The sequence below is a fragment of the Gorilla gorilla genome, chromosome 20 (assembly GCF_029281585.2).
Source record: "Gorilla gorilla gorilla isolate KB3781 chromosome 20, NHGRI_mGorGor1-v2.1_pri, whole genome shotgun sequence".
NCBI lineage: Eukaryota > Metazoa > Chordata > Mammalia > Primates > Hominidae > Gorilla > Gorilla gorilla.
Window position 1 is genome coordinate 12,690,438 of NC_073244.2, and position 13,167 is coordinate 12,703,604.

General features: G+C 44.1%; 1 protein-coding gene across 2 annotated transcripts in view; it reads left to right on the forward strand.

Moving 5' to 3' along the window:
• Nucleotides 1–1,680: 1,680 nt before the first annotated feature.
• ADGRE1 (adhesion G protein-coupled receptor E1) overlaps nucleotides 1,681–13,167 on the forward strand; it is a 59,658-nt gene continuing 48,171 nt past the window's right edge. For both annotated transcript variants that reach the window (XM_063701831.1, XM_063701832.1), the window contains exons 1-7: nucleotides 1,681–1,848; nucleotides 4,849–4,911; nucleotides 10,759–10,902; nucleotides 11,510–11,665; nucleotides 11,789–11,908; nucleotides 12,660–12,815; nucleotides 12,939–13,058. In XM_063701831.1, coding sequence (XP_063557901.1) covers nucleotides 1,818–1,848; nucleotides 4,849–4,911; nucleotides 10,759–10,902; nucleotides 11,510–11,665; nucleotides 11,789–11,908; nucleotides 12,660–12,815; nucleotides 12,939–13,058 — 790 coding nt within the window. In that variant the 5' untranslated portion in view covers nucleotides 1,681–1,817. The remainder of the gene's footprint in view (nucleotides 1,849–4,848; nucleotides 4,912–10,758; nucleotides 10,903–11,509; nucleotides 11,666–11,788; nucleotides 11,909–12,659; nucleotides 12,816–12,938; nucleotides 13,059–13,167) is intronic.

The window sequence follows — 13,167 nt, forward strand, 5'->3', positions numbered from 1 at the left end:
TCTTGCTCTGTCACCCAGGCTGGAGTTCAATGGCGCGATCTCGGCTCACTGCAACCTCTGCTTCCTGGGTTCAAGCGATTCTCTTGCCTCAGCCTCCTGAGTAGCTGGAATTACAGGCATGCACCACCACACCTGGCTAATTTTTGTATTTTTAGTAGAGATGGGGTTTCACCATGTTGCCCAGGCTGGTCTCAAACTCCTGATCTTAGGTGATCCACCCGTCTCAGCCTCCCAAAGTGCTGGGATTACAGGCATGAGCCACTGTGCTCGGCCTAAACCTCTGCTATAAAACTATTTTTTTGTGTGTCTGCATTTTATTTTATTTTATTTTATTTTAAGACAGAGTCCCACTCTGTTGCCCAGGCTGGAGTGCAGTGGCAAGATCTCGGCTCACTGCAGCCTCCGCCTCCTGGGTTCAAGCAATTCTCTGCCTCAGCCTCTGGAGTAGCTGGGATTACAGGTGCCTAACACCATACCACACTGGCTAATTTTTTGTATTTTTAGTAGAGACGGGGTTTCCCCATCTTGGCCAGGCTGGTCTTGAACTCCTGACCTCGTAATCCACCCTCCTCAGTCTCCCAAAGTGCTGAGATTACAGGTGTGAGCCACGGTGCCCGGCCATGTCTGTATTTTTTATTTCCTTGGTGTGAGGCAATGAACCTCGGGTATTACCCCAGATGGATGACACTGCTTCAATATCTGCCAGTCACTACACTTTGTTATCAGTGGGATTACATCAACTGGAGCCCATTCTATCTGCTTGGAGGCCAGGCCTGAAGATTCAAGGGGTTGACACCCTCTAGGAGCAAGCCTCAAGTCAACCCATGACTGACAGTAGGTGGGATATAAATACCTCAGCTCCCTCACCCCTCGGTTGGAATAACTGAAGAGTATGTTCCATGCTGCTCCCCAGTCATCCCTGGGGAGGTTAAGTTCCACTTTCTCACCATGTAACTTGTTTGAAGACACACCCAGTATTGGCTCTTTGCCCTTCCTGATTCACTTTCTCCTCCCCCAGCTGGTGTTTTCTGGGGCCACCTTCTTGATAAACTACTTTTGCTGGAATCCTTGTCTGAGGGTCTGCCCTTGTGAGACCCTAAGATGTTACCAGAGAGAGTTAGGAAGCTGGGAATGGGGTAGAAGTGTTGCTGTATAGTCGTCAGACAGAGTTGAGATCTGAAGGAAAATAAGATGGTTAAAGCTCTTGACTCTGGAGTCAGAGGGTCCTGGGTTCAAATCTCAAGTCTGAGAGATCTTGGACAAGTTATAACTCCTCTGCAAGTCTCAGTTTCCATTTTGTTGGTGAATAGAGGGAGGGAGGGGAATTCCTACTTTATGAGGTTAACATGATAATGAAATTACACTTTGTTGTCAATGTGCCTAGCACAGTGCCTGGTACATGATGGTTGTGATGGCTGTCTTTATATGGGAGACTGGGAAGAGACCCTGAAGGCTGAGATTTGCTTCACTGGAGGCAGGAAGCGGAAGCTCCTTTATTGGGTGCAATGAAAGAAGGTGTTGAGAGATGGGAGATAGATGTTGATGGGAAAGAAAAAGGGAGAGACGGTGGGAAGGAGAGAGAGAGAGAGAATGACACACATTAGGCAGATTAACTTCTCTTTATTGTGAAAAAAGGGGGAAATTAGGATTTTCTAGGCTGTCTTTTAGTTGCAGCAACTCAGCAAAAAGGGCTATGATGACCAGGCAGCATTGAGCAACTCTGACTCTGCCTTCCCCTCTTCGCACACCTTCTGGTTACTGAAAACCCAGCGTTAGTAGAAAAGTTTCTTCTCTTTGAATGACAGAACCACAGCATAATGCGTGGCTTCAACCTGCTCCTCTTCTGGGGTGAGTGTGAGGCTGAATGGGGAGGGCTAGGGGAGGCCTGGGTTGGAAATAGACTTCAGGAGAAATGGGAGGGCCATGGATGGTCCAGCCAAGAGATCATAAGTCCAGGCTGGATGCTGCAAACACCTTCATTCGGGGAACCTTTGACAAAATTCCATAGCTCAGGGAAGTCCATCTGTTAGGATAGATTTTTCTCTATAGTCATTCATTTGACCTGAGCAAGTCCTGTGTGTCAGGTGCTGTTCTAGGCACTAGAGGATATAGCAGTGAGAAAAAAAGACTAAGTTCCTGCACTCTTGAGGCTGGTATTCTAGTGGGTAGGAGCAGACAGGAAAGAAGGCACAGACGATCATAGCCCACTTAGCACTGCTGTAACTTCTTTAAACATAGAGTGTATCCAATTGTCACAACATTTCTATGACATTGGGTCATTATTAGTCCTATTTTGCAAGTGAGAAAACTGAGGCAAAAGAGATAAAATAATTTTCCCAAGGCCACTTAGTCAATAAGGGGTAGAGGCAGGATTTCAAGCCAGGCAGTCTGACTTCAGAGTCTGTAAGCTTTTCCACTATACTATGTTGCCCCAAATAATAAGTAAACATAGGAATTTCAGGTAGTGATAAGTGCTGCGAAAGAAGTTGTTATAGAATGTGGTCGGGAGTTATGTTGACGGGAGAAGTCTGGGGTTGAGGAGGGGCAGTTTGAGCTGAGTCCTGAACGATGAGGTAGAGCCTTCCTGTGCTCTTATTTCTCTTTCTTCAGGTGTCAGTTTGTCTCAGCCTTGTTTATCTTCTGTGTTTCTGGTTTTTCTTCTATGTCTTGTGTGTTTTGGTCATTGGATCAAATTTAAGAATGGAGGATATCGGGGACATATTCTAAGTAGCAAGTATGGGTTTCCTCTGCTGTTGAAGAGTGGATCTGAATACCCTATTTTACCAAGGAGGAAACTGAGGCACAAAGAGATTAAATAACTTCCTCAAGGCCACACAATCATTAATTGGTGAAGCCAGATTTTTAAACCTAAGGATTTTGACTTCAGACTTTGTATGCCTAAACAGTATGCTGAATTACCTCTAAAATAATTAATGAATGAGCAGAAGAATTTTTGTTAGTAATAATAGATAGAATTTGGGAGTTTAGATCTGTGGGACTTGTTGACTGGCAGGCTACATTAGAAGAAATAGGTGGCCTGTGGACATCAAATGTAGGAATGCAGAGTTGTTATTTTGGGGTGTTGGCAATGGTATTAACCATTAACACTCCCTATTCTGCCCTGAAGATAATCAGCAAAGAGTTGTGATAATGATAGTGATGATAATGATGGTGATGATCATGATGGTGGTGGTTATAATAGTGATGATGAAAATGGTGATGATGATGGTGATGGTGGTGATGATGATGATGATAATGGTGATGATAGGGATAATGAAGATGATGGTGATGATGATGGTGTGATAATGACCATGAAGTTGGTGATGATGGTGATGATGATAATGGTGATGATAGGGATAATGATGATGATGGTGGTGATGATGGTGTGATAATGATGATGAAGATGGTGATGGTGGTGATTATGGTGGTGATGATGATGGTGGTGATGATGGTGATAATGGTGATGGTGATGATGATAATGGTGATGATGGCGATAATAATGATGATGATGATGGTGATGATGAAGATGATGATGGTGATGATGATAGTGATAATGATGGCGATAATGATGATGGTGCAGGAGACCTAAATGCAGCAGGGCTGCATTGCCTTTAAACATTAAAAAATGGGCAGGGCGCGGTGGCTCACGCTTGTAATCCCAGCACTTTAGGAGGCTGAGGCAGGCAGATCACGAGGTCAGGAGATTGAGACCATCCTGGCCAACATGGTGAAACCCCGTTTCTACTAAAAATGCAAAAATTAGCTGGGCGTGGTGGTGCGTGCTTGTAATCCCAGCTACTCGGGAGGCTGAGGCAGGAGAATAGCTTGAACCAGGGAGTTGGCGGTTGCAGTGAGCCTAGATTGTGCTACTGCACTCCAGCCTGGTAACAGAGTGAGACTCCATCTCAAAAAAAAAAAAAAAAAAAAGGAAAGAAAAACGAATTGCCCTACCCTCTCATGAAATGTTAATACTACAGATATACTGTATACCTATATATGTATTTTCTGTATATACATATGTATCTTATACATAAAAGAGTAAGCTTAAAAAGATCTCTTCCTGAGAACCAAGTTTGGGTCCTTTGAGGAGATATCACCCCTTTTGAGAATGCATGCTTTAATGTATGTTTTCGAAAATCAACTAGAACTTTTTTTTTTAGACAGGGTCACCTAGGCTGGAGTGCAGTGGCATGATCTTGGCTCACTGCAGTCTCGATCTCCTGGGCTCAAGCAATCCTTCCACCTCAGCCTCCTGAGTAGCTGGGGCTACAAGTTGTCACCACCACCCAGCTAATTTAAATTTTTTTTTTTTTTTTTTTTTTTTGTAGAGACAAAGTCTCACTGTGTTGTCCAGGCCGGTGTCAAACTGCTGGTCTCAAGTGATCCTCCCAACTTGGCCTCCTGAATAGCTGGGGCTACAGGCATGTGCCACTATGACCAGAGAGTTTTTCTATTTTTTGTAGAGATGGGGTTTTGCCATATTGCCCAGCCTGGTCTTGAACTCCTGGGCTCAAGCAATCTACCCACCTTGGCCTCCCGAAGGGCTGGGATTACAGGTGTGCACCACAGTGCTTAGCCTGGAACTATTTAATCAAAAAGAAAAAGAAGATAAAGACAGACAAAATGAAAAGCAAAAGCAAAGTGCAGAAAACCAGGAATGGTCATTGTTAAGCTTATGCAAAATAGCGTATGTTTGTTCCTTAACTAGGTTTGTCATCTAGCCTCTTCAAACCTATTTCTGTGGGGCCAAGCCAGGAGTAATTTTGCAGGTTGAGCCCAAAAGGTTTTTTTTTTTTTTTTTTTTTTTTTTTTGGTGGTTCATGGTGTTTTTCTTTTCTTTCTTCACAGGATGTTGTGTTATGCACAGCTGGGAAAGGCACATAAGACCCACACAGAAACCAAACACAAAGGGTAAGTTGGCCAGAGAGAATGCAGATGCCTGAAGGGGTAGAGAAAGTTTTCTCCCCGGGAAACATCCCAGGAAGCTGAGCCTCATCCAGATGCTTGCTGGGAGCTAGTTAGCGGCAGAGCAAGGGTTAACATGCAAGTCTCCTGATTCTCACTTCAGGCTCTTTCCTTTGTGCTTAGAATTGCTGTGTGATCTCAGATAATTCACATAACCTCTCTGAACTTCAGTTTCCCAAGCTGTGAAATACAGATAACAATAGGGATGTTGTGAAACTTTAATTCAAAGAGGTAGCTTTGGAAACCACCTGGTATGTAGTATGAGCTTTATAAATGGTAGTGTAGCGAGAGTAGGGATGGAATTTACTCAAACTACAACTCAATGTGCAAAAAAAAAGTGACTTCTTTATGTTTTGTTAAATACTCTCATCTTCTACATAAACTCTTGCTGGATAAAGGAAGAAAGACATTGTCAGTTCGTAGTTGTTGATATGGTTTGGCTATGTCCCCATCCAAATCTCACCTTAAATTGTAAGAATCCCCACGTGTCAAGGGCGGGGCCAGTTGGAGATAATTGAATCATGGGGGATGGTTTCCCCCATACTGTTCTCGTGGTAGTGAGTAAGTCTCACGAGATCTAATGGTTTTATAAATGGGAGATCCCCTGCACAAGCTCTCTTGCCTCCTGCCATGTAAGTAAGACATAATTTTGCTCCTCATGATTGTGAAGCCTCCCCAGCCATGTGGAACAGTGAGTCAAATTAAACCTCTTTCCCTTATAAATTACCTAGTCTCGGGTATGTCTTTATTAGCAGCATGAAAACAGACTAATACAACTGTTCCCAGTGTCTCTGTTTCCTGGTTCTTCTTTGGGCAACTTAGCAACTTAGTCTATATTGTGTTAACAGCTCATCTTTCATTTTTTTTTTTTTTGAGATAGAGTCTCGCTCTGTTGCCCAGGCTGGAGTGCAGTGGTGCTATCTCGGTTCACTGCAAGCTCCGCCTTCCAGGTTCACGCCATTCTCTTGCCTCAGCCTCCCGAGTAGCTGGGACTACGGGCACCCGCCACCATGCCCGGCTAATTTTTTTGTATTTTTAGTAGAGACGGGGTTTCACTAGAAACCAGGCTGGTCTTGAACTCCTTGGGTGATCTGCTCACCCCAGCCTTCCGAAGTGCTGGGATTACAGGCATGAGCCACTGCGCCTGGCCCCTTTGTAGGACTTTTTCAAAAGGGCTTTATTGAGATGGTTGGGAAAATTTTCTCAAGGAAGTGATGTTCCAGTGGACTTAAAGGATGGATGAATTGATGTTACCCAGGCAAAGGGGCAGGGTGGGATAGGGCGTGCCTGGTGGCCAGAACGGTGGGTGCAAAGGTCCTGAGGTTGGAAAGAATTTGGAGGACCGAGCGAAGGTGAGTGTGACTGATGACACAAGGCAGGAGATGAGATGGGGAGGTGGACAGGTACCCAGTCCCACAAGACCGGGTTGTTACTCTGACCTTGGTGGGTTTCAGTTGTGAGGGAGAGGGCTAGTGGAAGAGGATGATGGGAAACTTACAGCATTAAGAGACCACAAGTGATAAAATGCCGGAAGTCTGCATAGAGAAATGTTGCCTCTACAGATGAAAGAGGAAGCTGGAAATGAGAAGAGAGATACCATCTGAGGCCTCATGCAGGGAAGGGAAATAAACAAGGCACATTATAGGAGCAAAGAACTTAGATCTCAAAACCAAATGTGTAACAAAAACAGGGTGAATAATGTCACAATCACGATGATCCATTCCTTCTGTTTTTATGATACTTTCTAGTTTTTCCATACTCCTAATTGATGTTGGCATTATCGTTGGTTCCTCTCTTTTCACTCCTCACATCCAATCCATCGGCAAATTTTGTTAGTGTTGCTTTAAAAAAATCCTGAATTGCATTCCCTTCATTGATCCCCTCTGGGTTGTATCTACTGACATCTTTCACCTGGACAAGTGCAGTCACCCCCTCCTTGGTCAGTTTATTTCTGATCTTCTATAGTTCGTCTTCCAACCAGTGGCCAGAAGGCTCATGTTAAAACCTTGTGTTGTGTCCCTACTCTGCTCGAAATCCTCCCATGACTCCCATCTTTCTTTGATAAAAAACCCAACTCCACTATTCACAATAGTCAAGATATGGAATCCACCTCAGTGTCCGTCAACAGATGAATGGATGAACACAATGTGGTCTGCATACACAACGGATTGCTATTCGGCCATAAAAAGAATGACATTCCACAATTTGCAGCAACGTGGATGAAACTGGAGGTCATTAAGTGAAACAAACCAGGCACAGAAAGACAAATGTCACATGTCCTGACTCATAGGTAGTTGCCCTATTGTGCTACTGAGCACTAGATCTTATTCCTTCCATTTAACTGTGGTTTTTGTACCAACCAGTCAATCCCTCTTTATCCCCCTTCCCCACTATCCTTTCCAGCCTCTGGTAATTGTCATTCTGCTCTCTACCTCCATTAGATAATGATGATGATGACTTTTAGCTCCCACGTAGGAACGAGAACACTCAATATTTGTCTTTCTGTGTCTGGTTTATTTCACTTAACATAATGTCCTCCAGTCCTCCAGTTCCATCCATGTTTCTGCAAATGATGGGATTTCATTCTTTCTTTCTTTTTTTATTTTTTATTTTTTTGAGGCGGAGTTTTGCTCTTGTTGCCCAGGCTGGAGTGCAATGGCGCAATCTTGGGTCATCGCAACCTCTGCCTCCCCAGTTCAAGTGATTCTCCTGCCTCAGCCTCCTGAGTAGTTGGGATTATAGGCATGAACCACCATGCCTGGCTAATTTTTTTGTATTTTTAGTAGAGACGGGGGGCTTCTTCATGTTGGTCAGGCTGGTCTCGAACTCCCGATCTCAGGTGATCTGCCCGCCTCGGCCTCCCAATGTGCTGGGATTACAGGCGTGAGCCATCACGCCCGCCCGATTTCATTATTTCTTATGGCTGAATGATATTCCATTGAGTAGGTATGTGACATCTTCCTCACCCATTCATCCACTGATAGACACTTAGGTTGATTCCATCTCTTGCATGTACTTTGGATTTTGAAAGGTCTGGCTCTGCTGCTCTCCAGCTGTGTGTCTTTGGGTAAGTCACTCAACCTCTCTGAGTCATGTTTTATTTTCACATATGGGTATTGGGAATGGTGTTCGTTTCCTGTGGCTGCTGTAACAAATTGCCACAAACTTGGTCCCTTAAAACAAAAAAAAAACTTACCTATCATTCTGGAGGTCAGAAGTCTGAAATAGGTCCCACTGGGCTAAAACAGAGGCAATGGCAGGGCTGCGTTCCTTCTGGACACTGTATGGAAGAACTATTTTCTTACTTTTTCCTGTATCTAGGGTCAACCATGTTTCTTGGCTCATGTCCCCTTCCCCCAGCTTCAAAGCCAGCAATGGCTGGCCAGCTCTTTCTTACATCACATCACTCTGATGATGCTTTTCTTGGTTTCAGCTTTCACTTAGAAAGACTCTTGTGGTTACATTCATTGCCCCTGGATGATCCAAGATAATATGCCCATCTTGAGATCAGCATGATTAGCAACCTTAATTCCATCTGCAACCTTAATTCCTCCTTCGCCATGGAGCATAACATATTCACAGGTTTCAGGGATTAGGACATGGTCCTCTTGGAAGGGTCTGTTATTCTGCCTGCCACAAGGATGACAGCAGCAAGTGAGCCTCTTTCCTAGCACCTGGGAGCCTGCTCCCACCTGTGGTCTTGTCCTTTTGAAGCTCACAGTGTGGTGGTGAAGGTGGCCATGAAGGAGCAACTCACTGAAACAATCAAGCAGTCACGGTTTTGATGAATTCCATAAAAGAAGAGCTCAGGGAGCTGTGGAGGAGTCAGGGAAGGCTTCCTGGAGGAAGTGATGTTAAAGCAAGATCTGAAAAATGAGTGGAAGCTGGCCAGGCAAAGCAGAGGCAGAGGGAACAGCGCATGCAAAGGCCCTGCGGTAGGAAGGCTAGAAATGGAGTGCAAAGAGAAAGTGACATGATGAGGCTGAACGATGTGGTTGGGTCTGGTCACTGGGGGCTTTGCAGTTCATGTTGAGTAATTTGAGTTTTATTTCTAAGGAGAACAAAGAGCATTATAGGCAAGGGGTGGAGGTGGGAGATCAAATGTGCATTCAGAGATGACCATGGTGTGGAGTAGAAGATTGTGGAGGACAATGGGGTATATAGAAATGTTAAATTCAGAGGAAGATCTGGATCAGGCATAGCCAAGGTGGTGGGGTTAAATGGGTAATTGTCAAATTATATTTGGGAAGGGGGATCAACAGGGCTTGGAGGCTTATTAAATGTGGTGGCTAAACAGGCAACCTGAGGTACAGAGACGTGAAATCACTTGTCCCAAGATTGGATTGGTTAGGATAGAGTGTTGATTGTTTCCATAGAAACAAAATAACTATGAATGAAACAATGCAGATGTTTATTTTTATCTGTCTCATAAATCTCCAACTTGAAGATGGAACAGGGTCGTGGAACAACCTTGCCTAGGAGGTCATTCCGTCTCCCAGGTGCCTTTTGCCTTGTTGCCTCTCCAACCTTAGGTGTGAGCCTCATCCCCATGGTTGGAAATGGATCACCCCAGTCTGTCCATCTTCCAGCCTGTGTGAAAAGGGAGAAAAAGTGTAGAGTATGCTCTTTCTTTTCAAGGGCATGACCAGACAGTACACACATCACTTCTATTCATTCTCCTTGGTCAGATTTTCACCAGGTGGCCACAGCTAGCTGCAAGAGAAGCTGGGAATGCAGTCCTAAACTGGATGGTTCTATTATTATAAGGAAGAGGGTGGAATGGGTTTGGGGGAACAGCTACCATTCTTGGCTTTGACGTTTGCTGCTGGAACTTGAACTCAGATCTGCCTTGTCCCGAAATTTGCAGTTTTCACTCTCACACTTTTCTGTCTAGTGCTTGGATGTTCATGGTGTGATCCATGGAGCAACAGAATTGGCATCCTCCAGGCACTTGTTAGAAATGCAAAATCCCCGGCCCCCTTCCCCAGACCTGCTGAATCAGTACCTGATTTTCCAAGATGTTCTTGGAATCCAAGGGGAGGCAGGTGATACTGGTCTGTGGATACTTTGGGTAGCAAGGATCCAGATGAGTGCTTCTCAAACTTCCCTGTGCACACACATCACCTGGGATCTTGTTCAAATGCAGATTCTGATTCAATGGATTTAGCATTTCCATCTAACTCCCAGGCGATGCTTATGTGGCTGACTCACAGACCCTACTCTGAGTAGAAAGGGTCTAGGATCTTTGAGGTACACGGTTAAATATGATTGGTTGCTGTATCAGTTTCCTAGGGCTGCTTAAAATGACAGAAATTTATTCTCTTCAAGGTCTGGAGTCCAGAAGTGTGAATTCAAGGTACTGGCAGGGCCAGTCTTTCTCCAAAGGCTATAGGGCAGAATCTGTTCCATGCCTTTTTTTAAGGCTTTTGTTATTGCTGGCAATCCTTGGTGTTCCTTGGCTTCTAGACATATCACTCTGATCCCGGTTTCCACTGTTGCATGGCACTGTCCCTGTGCATGTCTGTGTGTCTCTTCTCTTCTTATAAGGACACCTGTGGCCCACCCTACTCCAGCACTACTTCATCTTAACTTTTATCTTAATTGCATCTACAAAGACCCAGTTTCCAAATAAGATGAAATTCGCAGGTACCAGGGTTTAGGACTGTAACGTATCTTTTGGGAGGAACACAATCCAACCCATAACAGTCACCTCCACCCTTGTATGCTGGGTTCCCTTGCAGCCTCACTCTAATGCTCTAATCTTATCTGAACTTTTCTTTATACACTGCTTAGGTAATAACTGTAGAGACAGTACCTTGTGCCCAGCTTATGCCACCTGCACCAACACAGTGGACAGTTACTATTGCACTTGCAAACGAGGCTTCCTGTCCAGCAATGGGCAAAATCACTTCAAGGGTCCAGGAGTGCGCTGCAAAGGTGAGTTCATGTCCCCTCAAACCCTCCAGCATTTGGTAGGAAAATCAAGTCAAAGCTGGCTGGGTATTGAATGTAGGTACTCCCCCACCCCCAACTTTTTTTAAAAATCTGGTGTAACAATCTATATATTTTAAGTGGAGCATTAGGCCATTTCTGTTCAAGGTTAATATTGATATGTGGGAGTTTTGTTACTGTCACAGCATTGCTAGCTAGTGTTGTTAGCAAACATGATTTTCTTCCTTCCTTCCTTCCTACTTCCTCACCCTTCCTCTCTTTGATCATGTAAATCATTCCTGGTCACTGTACAATTTCATGGATGGTTGAGTTTCCTCACAATATGGTGGCTGGATTCCAAGGATAAGCATCCCAAGAGAACAAGGTAGAAGTACATGATATTTTTATGACCTAGTGTCACTTCCACCATAGTCACAAGCATGCTCAGATTCAAGATGGGGACATACCTTCCATTGCTTGATGCAAGAAGTACCAAAGTGAAGTGCATATGGGATGGGAGATATTGTTTTAACTTTTTCATTTTTTTTTTTTTTTGCAAAATACAATCTTCTATCTAGTATAAGTAAATTTGTAACTCCAATTCTCTGTCTAGATATTGATGAATGTTCTCAAAGCCCCCAGCCCTGTGGTCCTAACTCATCCTGCAAAAACCTGTCAGGGAGGTACAAGTGCAGCTGTTTAGATGGTTTCTCTTCTCCCACTGGAAATGACTGGGTCCCAGGAAAGTCGGGCAATTTCTCCTGTACTGGTAATGTTCTCAGGCTCCCAGGGATGGGTCTTGGGTGGATATCTATCAGTGGGGTGAGTTCATGTATTTCTGAACTGAGGCACCCAATTTCTTATCTGCTCACCCTCTTCTACTGCTTCTCAGATATCAATGAGTGCCTCACCAGCACGGTCTGCCCTGAGCATTCTGACTGTGTCAACTCCATGGGAAGCTACAGTTGCAGCTGTCAAGTTGGATTCATCCCTAGAAACTCCACCTGTGAAGGTATCCATGACCATCTCTTTATTATTTACCTACTTAATTAATTAAGGGTCATCTCACCGGAAGACCATATGAGAAAAGGATTTTCTCATGTAGAGATGAGAAAATTGGGGCTCAGAGAGGTAAAAATATATAGTTGCTTATATCTTTTTCTATCCCTTTACTTTGAGCCTGTGGGTGTCTTTACATGTTAGGTAGGTCTCTTGTAGGCAGCACATGGTTGGGTCTTTTTAAAAAATTTTTTATCTGGTTTAACAATCTATATCTTTTAAGTAGAGCATTAGGCCATTTCTATTCAAGGTTAATATTGATATTTGAGGGTTTTGTTCCTGTCACAGCATTGCTAGCTAGTATTGCTAGCAAACATGATTTCCTTCCTTTCTTCCTTCCTTCCTTCCTTCCTTCCTACTTCCCCACCCTTCCTCTCTCTGATCATGTAAATAATTCCTGGTCACTGTAAAATTTCATGGATGGTTGAGTTTCCTCACAATATGGTGGCTGGATTCCAAGGATAAGCATCCTAAGAGAACAAGCTGGAAGTACATGATATTTTTATGACCTAGTGTCACTTCCACCATAGTCACAAGCATGCTCAGATTCAAGATGGGGACATACCTTCCACTGCTTGATGGAAGAAGTACCAAAGTGAAGTGCATATGGGATGGGAGATATTGTTTTAACTTTTTTTTTTTTTTTGAAAAATACAGTCTTCTATCTAGTATAAGTAAATTTGTAACTCCAATTCTCTGTCTAGATATTGATGAATGTTCTCAAAGCCCTCAGCCCTGTGGTCCTAACTCATCCTGCAAAAACCTGTCAGGGAGGTACAAGTGCAGCTGTTTAGATGGTTTCTCTTCTCCCACTGGAAATGACTGGGTCCCAGGAAAGCCGGGCAATTTCTCCTGTACTGGTAATGCTCTCAGGCTCCCAGGGATGGGTCTTGGGTGGATATCTATCAGTGGGGTGAGTTCGTGTATTTCTGAACTAAGGCACCCACTTTCTTACCTGCTCACCCTCTTCCACTGCTTCTCAGATATCAATGAGTGCCTCACCAGCACGGTCTGCCCTGAGCATTCTGACTGTGTCAACTCCATGGGAAGCTACAGTTGCAGCTGTCAAGTTGGATTCATCTCTAGAAACTCCACCTGTGAAGGTATCCATGACCATCTCTTTATTATTTACCTGCTTAATTAATTAAGGGTCATCTCACCGGAAGACCATATGAGAAATGGATTTTCTCATGTAGGGATGAGAAAATTGGG